This window comes from Athene cunicularia, assembly GCF_003259725.1.
Source record: "Athene cunicularia isolate RWA chromosome 17 unlocalized genomic scaffold, athCun1 chr17_part1, whole genome shotgun sequence".
In the NCBI taxonomy this organism is placed as follows: Eukaryota; Metazoa; Chordata; class Aves; order Strigiformes; family Strigidae; genus Athene; species Athene cunicularia.
This window is the reverse complement of record NW_020799122.1, coordinates 3,360,173-3,369,208: the sequence shown is the minus strand read 5'-3', so window position 1 is coordinate 3,369,208 and position 9,036 is coordinate 3,360,173. Positions and strand designations below refer to the sequence as shown.

The 9,036-nt window shown below is 56.8% G+C and overlaps 1 protein-coding gene across 1 annotated transcript in view; it reads right to left on the bottom strand.

Moving 5' to 3' along the window:
- DIPK1B (divergent protein kinase domain 1B) overlaps window positions 1–5,483 on the bottom strand; it is a 14,574-nt gene extending 9,091 nt beyond the window's left edge. Inside the window, exons 1-2 of the mRNA XM_026860653.1 lie at window positions 5,373–5,483; window positions 4,538–4,636 (exon numbers count right to left, since the gene is read on the bottom strand). Coding sequence (XP_026716454.1) covers window positions 4,538–4,636; window positions 5,373–5,483 — 210 coding nt within the window. The remainder of the gene's footprint in view (window positions 1–4,537; window positions 4,637–5,372) is intronic.
- Window positions 5,484–9,036: the final 3,553 nt, after the last annotated feature.

The following is a 9,036-nucleotide window of genomic DNA, read 5'->3' as shown; positions in this document are numbered from 1 at the left end:
CCACCCACCCGGGGATCCCATGCAGGGGGTCCCACCCACCCGGGGATCCCTCCTGGGGTCCCACCCACCCGGGGATCCCATGCAGGGGGTCCCACCCACCCGGGGATCCCATCCAGGGGGTTCCACCCACCCAGGGATCCCTCCTGGGGTCCCACCCACTCGGCGATCCCACCCGAGGATCCTACCCAGGGTCCCACCCCACTACCCGGGGGTCCCACCTACCCGTGGATTGCACCCCCCCAGGCTCACCCCCTGTCCGGGGATCCCACGTAGGGTCCCCCAGCCCCTGGGGCTGGTTGATGACCATGGCAGATGGAGATGCTGATCCTCCTGCCCCCCAGCACTCGAGTTTTAAATAAAACTACTGCAGGTGGCAGCGGGGAACATGAGAGCAGGGCCTGGGGGGCTGCACCCCCACCCAGGGCTGCGACCAGCCATCGCTCCTGCTCCTCCACCTCATCACCGTGTCCCTTCGCAATCCTAAAGCCGAGCAGCGGCTCCCTGTTTGCATTGTGTCAGGGCAGGGAAACCTCAAGGCAAGACAGGAGCCGCTTTGTGTCAGGCACTGAGCAGACAGGCCAGGGACAGCCCCTCACCCGGGGGGGGGACACGGTATCCACAGGCAGGCCAGAGCATAGGGGAGAGAGAGGCAAAAATATGATGGAAAATGGTCTGGGAGGGTCAGTCATGAGGCCATTGTCAAGATAATTCCTTGCTCACTATTAGTAAATCTTCAGATTATCCATGTGTCCCCTTTTCACCGTTCGGATTGCTTCTTTCCATTTGAATTTGGCTCAGATGACCTTTGAAAACAAACCAGTCGCTCCATCCCCCCGTGGTTCCGACTCGGTGTCAAGCACCAAAAGCCTTTGCTGGCCTAACCCAAGCAGCGGTGATAAATACTGAGCGTCACAACAAAACGGATCCAAACCACCCCGAATCCTGCAGCTTGTTTGCTGCCTTCTTTTAACATCCCCGCTGCTCTCAGGGCCGGGTTTAACGTCGCCCCGACTGCCTGCAGGTTTTTATGTCCTGCTGAAGCCAGGATGGTTCTCTGGAGCTTACGCAGCTTATTTTTAGTTTTAATTAGCGCAGTAAAAGAGAAAGTCTCTGTGATTTGGTTGGGGTTTTTTTTTTTCTTTACAATGGGGTTGGTAATTTGGAAAACAGCAGGGAGAGGAAGATGCATCGCTGGGTGCCGGGTAGCTGAGCCCGCTGGGAGGATGAGGAGGGTCCCAGTGCTGTGACGTGCTGCTACATCCTTCACAACTATAGCGATTTGCTCTTCTACTCCAGACCCAACAATTTCCTTATTTCCTTCCCAGCCTGAAGATGGTTATTTTCATCTCGCCTGAGCCTTCCTCAGCGGGATTTGCCTCCCACCACCCTCGGTGCCATCCCGGGGGGGTGAGCAGCGGCCCACACCTTTCCTGCCCTGCCCACCCCAGGCCCCTCACCTCCACCCCAACTCCTGCTGCTGAGCTTCGACAGAATTAAGCACAGAGATGCCTTTTGGTATTTGTCCTGCCAGGGCAGCTGCCTGCAGTGAAGTCCCCTCAGTGCCCGTGGCACGAAGTCTCTCCCGCTGCCTGGGCTCAGCAGCACCCCACGCTGCCCACGAGCGCTCCCCAGCTCACCCTCCTGCTCCCTGAACCTTGATTTTGGGGGCCAAGCACGGTGCACACCAGCAGAATGAAACCCTCACCAGGGCCAAAGCTGAGAGAGGCTCGAAATGCCACGGATCTCTGCAACGGGGTTCTGCAACATTCAGGGGTGGATTGTCCAGAGAATCTAATTAGGAATGAGCAGATCTTCCCGAGCTGTAATATGCCAAGTAATTAAGTGATTAGTATTGATTGTTGGAATGCCTAATGAGCAGTTATCACTGAATGATTAATTAATCCAATCAAAAGAGTAATAAAAATTCTGCAGGTGTGATTATATCTTATATTCAATGCGCAAGGGCAGTGAGATCTCTCCCTGCGGTGGCTGTCTCCCGTTCACATCCCAGGCACATGGAGGACGTGGTACCGGAGATGCTCGTGTTGCTGCCCCACTCCCACAGCCCGGGCTGCCCCCGGGGCAGGGGGTCTCTCCCCTCCCCAAACCCCCCTCCCGAGCACTGCCAGGCCGGGCTGCCAGCAGCTGGCAGGCATCTGGAGCTGTTCCATGGGGCATGGAGGTGGGGAAGGTGGTCCCGCAGGAGCTGTCAGCATCCAGAGGATGCCAAGAGCAGTCGATGCTGATGTCCTCCCTGGGAATCTTTCACTCGCTCCCTTGATTAAGTCACTTCAGCTTCTCCCGGGTCACTCAGCCCGTGGAAACTCTGCTAATCTCTTCTTAAACCCGCAGCGTGCCGCAAACTCACCCCCGGCCACTTCCCAGCCATGCTGTGGCTCGGCAGCACGTGTCCCCAAGAGCACTGTGCCCTCGGGACACAGGAGCTCTCAGGACACCCACAGCCCCGTAACAGTCATTAGTATTTACCTGATTACATGACAACGTTATTCAAAACTGGATAAATTATCTTGCCAGCTAGTGCTCACAGAGCACCCTGACTTGCGAGCAAGGACCTCCACCCACCCGTCCCTTCGTCCCCTCCAGAGCACCCTTTGCCACCCGCCTTCCTCTGGGTGGGACGTCAGTGGTGGGGGACAGCCGGGGACAGCGTGGCCCTGTGCCACCACCAGCAGTGCCCAGAGCAGCTGCTTGGCAGGGGGGTGCAGGCCCCAGAACCGAAAGAGGGGCACATGCTCACCCCTGCCCGCACTCTCCCCTCTCCCGGCCGTGCCCTCAGGATCGGCCCCGTGGTCACAAACCAGAGGGGTTTCTGCCCCCGGGGGGCTGTGATGGCACCTGGCATTCCCAGGCGCTGCCGCAGCCCAGGAGATGACGGATCCGAGCTCTAACGCTCTTTTCTGTGCATCCTTTAAGGATTTGAGGCTGATCGCCCGTGCTTCCTGCGTGGCATCCACAGCTGGCTCCGCACAACGCCGTCAGCTGCCTCTGCCTGCCTGACGGGGCCCTGATGGGGCTGAGCGCACTGGTTATAATTAGAAATGCTAATCAGCTCTTGTGTTTCTGGCTTGACAGCCCTGCCACCCCCAGCACAATCTTCCCTCCAATCTGTCCTATGCTCGCCCCCTCCGCTTCCTCTCCGAATCTCTGCGACGTGTAATGAAGCCCTACGGAATTAAGGGGGGACCAAAGCTGGGGCTGCTGGGGGTCTCTGCATGCTTTGGGCCAGGCACGTGGCCCCCGCAGAGCTCCTGGCTTGCTGAGGACACTTTGAGGGTCCCACCCTCCATTCACCACCAGCCCCCTGGGCTGGGGACACCGCAGGGACACCCCCTGCTCCTCGCCGAGAGCCCCGGCGCTGAGCCATGGGGTGGAAGAGGGGCACCCCAAGGGCTCTGCTGCAGTTTAAAGGCAAAGGGTGGTGGCTGTGGCCAGGAGCCCTGCGGCGCTGCTGGCCCAGCTCTGGAAGGGCAGGCGCTCTCATTAGGATTTCTGTCATGTGCCAGCTGTGGGCTCTTCCCAGCCGAGGAGGAAAAGGAGCTTGCAGAGGAGCATGGACAAGGAGGCTGAGCAAGCAGATCCCTGCACAGGCTTAGCTTGTTACGGAGTTATTCATAGTCACGGCTTGCTCTAGGAGACACAACCCAGGGGATTCCTCCCTCACTGGTGCCCACACACAACCCCTGTCAGCCCCCCGCCCCTCCACACAACTCCCCACGAAGCCAGAGCGCTCCTGTTGCTGCGAGATCCAGGACGTGGCTTTCTCCCTGGGCTTTTGGCTGCCAAAGTCAGGCTTGGCTGGCAAGTTGTTCCTTGGGAGCAGGCATGGGGCTCAGCTGGCCACAGAGGTGTGCAGGTGGGACGAGCAGCCACAGCGTGCAGCCACACACAGCTCAGTGTGCTCAGAGAGGGAGGGATGGCATCCAAACCCACGCTGGCTCGACGCCGGCCGTTCAGGGCTCCTCTCCCCGGCAAACAAGAGCGGGTGGCAGCACAGCGTGGCACAGCCCAGGCAACAGCCGGTGGTTGGTCCCTCACCCCACAAACGCAGTTCAGATGCTCACAGACACCCCTGCAGCCTCCCGGGGTTGTGCCCAGGGTGCTGATGTGTTAACAAGGGGTCAGGCTCACTCAGCTGATAACCTGAACCGCATCAAGTAACCCACAGCATCGGCACAACACAGCTGCACCACCATGGAGCAGGAAATGAATCTGATCTGGAGCCACAGCCCACATGCCCACCTGAGCTGTGAAATATCGCAGCATCTCTAAGTGGTGCTGTGCTGGGGGAAAACACACCCAGCTCGTGGGTTTTTAAGTCAGCCTTCATCTCCAGGTGCTCCCTGTTTATTAACCTCACAGGGCTGCAGGGGAGAGGCTCCAGTCTGGAGGCTTGATGTGCAACAGGGCAAGAGTTTTCAAAAAGGCAGCGATTGCCTGAGCAAAGGAGACACCCACCCCCCTCACCTTCTCTGCCCCGGACCCCCACACATGGCCACGTTTCACCTGGAGCACGCGCCTGTTCCCATGGCATGTTGTGGCACAGGCACCAGCCCGTGGGCATGTGGGAAGAAGCAAAGGGCTTCTTCACCTTCCCACGCACCCAGCACCGTGATTTCTGGAGACAGAAAAAGAAACAAGGAGGTATCACAAAAAGGGTGCCAGGAGGGACAGGGCGTGGCGGCTCCGATGGTGATGGACTGGTGGAAAGGCCCAGGCACCTGACTGGGAAAGCTCCGGGCACAAGCTGGAGTGGATTTGTCATGACTAATTGACTCTCTCCGGTGCTGTGGTACAGGTTTCACGTGTCGGGTGAGCGGGGTCCCGAGCATCCAGGCATTAATGAGGGTCTGACCCTGTCTGTGCAGCCACTTGAGTTTTTCCAGGGCAGACAGCTGGCTTAAGAGGCCCCTTTATTCTTTACATATCAGATCAATTGGGATAGTTATAATCTAGTCCTTGCAAAAGCTTGGAGCAGGCTTTGCTGCCCAGTTAGCTCAAGGGGGAAAAAAGCAAGCAAGAGGGAGAGGTCATGATGAACTATTGATTGAGCAGACGGCGGTGCTGCTCCCAGAGATGGCTTTTGCAGAGAACTCGCCCGGGACAGTTTGCCTCTATATCTCTCGCTAATGCTGCTCCATTGATCTTCTGTGACAGGCAGCAACTAGGAGATTTTTTTAGCTGGAGTCATTAAGAGGCATTAATCAATAACAGGGGAAACAGAGAGAAACTGTTTGTTTCATGGAGACATATTCCCCGTGCGGATTTTAGCCCGCTGAGGTGTGCATGTTTTATGTCCAGTGGCCAGGGAGGCCTGCCAGGAAAAGAATTCACTTTTTGCTGGACTCTGGTACTTGGAGGAGATCCTGAGCCGGTTGCAACACGCTGGTAGCTCTGGCCAGGCTGTGCGATGAGAGGAGACCAGTTGGGGAGTTCGTGGCATCTGATTCCAGGTACCCCAGCATCGTACCCAGCACCCCACACCGCCCGGCCCCTCTGTTCCCACACAAACACCCCAGGAAGCGCTAGGTACTGATTTCATATGCCCAAAACTCTGGGTACTGGTTTCACGTTGTGCTTCTGCTAAATCCAGTGTCCTCCTGGCCGTGGTGCAAGGGGTCCCAGCAGCTTGCTCAGCAATCCAGCCCTGTCTTTTGAGCTCAGCCCCCGCCCGCTGGCTCAGCCTGTGGTGCTGCTGCTGTAGTCAAGACCCAGAGTTCTTTCCCGTGGCAAGACTGGAGTTGTTTGCTAGAGAAATGGTCTTTGTACTGAAAGCACCCCAGGCTGCACCGCTTCCTCCCACCCTGCCCCAGGGCATCAGTACATTTCCATTGCTCTGTGGTGGCAACACCCATTTTTCTTCTCCTCCAAGCAGCTTCTCTGCTCCAGCAAGTGTCTGTGCAGGTGCTGGAGCCCATTTTCCCATGGAGAGCTGGAGAAGGGAGCTGGAGACGTGCCGAGAAGCAGGAGGATGGGATCGCCTCCAAAGGTGACTGCAAAGAGCGTACTGGAGGGAGCACGGGAGAGAGGGCCCGGCTCCTGCTAACGGGGCCTGCACGGAGCGGGTACCAAGGGATGCTTGAGAGAAAGGGAAATGCCCTTTGGGAGGCAGGGATGGAGATCAGCTTCCCTTCCCTCTCTGGGGCACACCTTGCCTCGACTCCCAAAGCCCCAGTCTCCCGCTGCTCCAGCTCTCACGGGCCACTGCGCAGTGGTAATTACCGCAGCTCTCTGGGGAAACAGGATCTTCATCTGTGCTGTAATTACAGCTACACATCCCCAGCGAAGGGATCACAGGGAGCGGGAGGGGAGGGGATGAGGAGGTTGCTGTCTCAGAAGCAGGTTGCGGTGGCGGTGCACGCAGCAGGCACACGCTGGCCCTAAGCACCTGATAGTCGCAGCCCTGCAAACACACACAACACCCACATGGGGCTCAGCATCGAGCCCAGACGGGGCAGGTTATACTGCTGCTGGCTGGTGGCTCCCCGAGATGAGAGACAGAGCAAAACCCTCTTCAGTCCCAGGTTGCCCATCAAGAGAAACCCTTGGCTAACAGCTTTGCCTTCCCTGTTCAGTCTCCGGGTTGAGTACCCACCCCTTCCACCAGCACAAAACCCATGAGAAACAATTTAATTTCCTTTGTTTACACATGATATCGGGGGAAGAGCCTAGTCCTATTGAAACTGGGGGGAAAAAAAAAAAAAGTAATTCCAATTTTACAGCCTTGGGCCCAGAGGAGGTCAAACTGCAGGCAGACAAGATGCTGTTTCCAGGGCTGTGTCCTGGGCTCGGTACATTCATTTTACTCAGAGCTCTGCCTGGGGCGGGTAGTACCATGTCCTGTGGAGAACATCAAGTGCAGGGGGATTTCCAGTCTCAGTGTACAAATACAAATGCAACAGTAAGATCTTGCAGTCTCGTGTTTTCACTGCCTGCTGTTTTTGGCAAAGTCTGCTAGGAGAAAATATAAAAACCAGTGCTGGGGGCGCATGGTGGGGTGTAAGCCCTAGCAGTAAGCCTTGACTGATGGTGCAGTGACTCTCCAAACACCAACCTCCAGCCTCACTGACAGCCAGAGGAGCAGAACCCGGGCACTCAATGGGACGGCTCGTGTGGCATTCCTCCTGCAGAAGCATCATGCCAAATCAGCTTTGTATCTTCTGTAGATTTAAATAATGGGTTGTCTTTTTCAAGGCTCCGAGAAAGCAGATCTTTAAAAAGCTGAGAAATGGTTTTAGGTGGGGACTCAGACATGTAAAGGGATCCAGTTCCTGACAAACGGGACTATAAAACCACATCGGGCTGGAGTGAACATCCGAGCAGGTAACGCAGTTCCTTTCTCAATAGTTATCTACAGGTGTGTAGAGGTTACAGGAAGGCTCTGATTATCTAATACACTTTTGCAATACGTTTCTCTCTTAATTGCAAGTTCCCAGAGTCAAACTCCCTCAGCCTCTCACTCTTTCCAGTGACCAGTGGAGGCTGTGCACGCACAACCCCAGGCCAGGGCAGTTTAGCAATCCTCTGGTTTCTGGGTAACCCGGCTCCTGCGCAGTCCTGTGGGTAACTGCAGCGCTCGCCTTCACACCACACTGAGTCAACAGCCCAGTTCCTCCCCAAGTGTTTACTCTGTTGTCACGAGAGCGCTGACGTGTTCTTACTTACAAGCACAGCAACTAAAGGGAGTGTGATCGCGGGGCAGCAGGAGCCAACGCAGCAGCTGGGGGGTCAGTCTGAAGCTCTGCCCGTGCAGGCGTGGGCTCGGCCATGGGTTTCCGTGCTGCCCACACAAGGAGCAGCAGGAGGGCTTCACCTCCCGTGCGCTGGTGCCCTTTTAGGCTGAAACAAGTGAGAGGGAAATGGGATTCGCTCGCATCCTTTGCACAAACTGCTCTTGGCCACCATCCTTGCCTCGCCGAGCAGCCTGGCGCGGGCCCTGCTGTGCGCAGCAGTAGATACAGCGCAGCCCAGGTCAGGCCTCGTCACTGGCTTTGCTGGGACAACGCTTCCAGGAGAAGATTTCAGTGATGCCCTTAGGGCAGGTTTGCACACTCATGAAAAGATGGTCCAGGTGACCAGTCTGGAGCCCTGCCTGCGTGGGAGCAAGCTCTAGCAGCGTAACCACATCTGTATCGCGATGCTGGGCAGGTTTTATGTACGACGAGCTACCCCGAGGTGAGCCGCAGCGATGCCAAGCTCCCAGCCTCTCTCAAAGCCAGCTGGTAGTTGAGACAGTTAAAGAGGGACGGGGACAGATCAGTGTGTGGATGGCCAGACTGACAGAGGTCTGGGAGAAGTTAGATCAGGTGTGTGGATCACCTCACTGTCCCCAAGTCCTTGAGGCTGCTTTGCAGCACCCAGCAGCAGGGATTGCTGTTGAGGAGCTTGAGCAACCCCGGGCTTCATGTGCCCTTTCCGGGGGGGACTCACAAGATGTGCATGTGCGTGCCTTGACACGGCCAAGAAGGAAGCAGCTTGGCTGGTCACCTCCTCTTCCCCCTGCCTTTAATGTCACAAACCCGGCTGCTGCTTCCAGCACGTGTCCCTTGGCAGGAGGCGAGGAGGAGCAGGCCGCCCGGTAGCCAAAGACACCGCGGGAAGTTAAGGGAACCTGTGCCTCCTGGGGGGCTCCTCGCCGAGCACCCACCTGCCCGGCCTCCCACTGCTCTACAGCCTGCTCAGCCCTGCACGGCGACGCCAGGCGATGGGTAAGGTCTCTCCTTCCTTCCTATCCCGCTGAGTGCTTTCCTTCCCTTCTCGGCTCACCTTCTCCCTGCGTGCGTGGGAGATGTTCTCCTGGCTCCATTTCTTTTCCAGTCAGGAGCTAGTCATCAAAAGGGAGGTCACATGTTGTTTCCAAGGGAAGCAATAAATTAAGACAAATAAAAGATAAAAAAACACAGCCAGATTATTATGAGACACCAGAAAACTAAGGCCAAGGGTAACCCTTTTGGCTTTATGGCTTGCCACAGAAATCCCACCATCAGTGATGCTGTGCGGACCCTTCTGCCCACCATG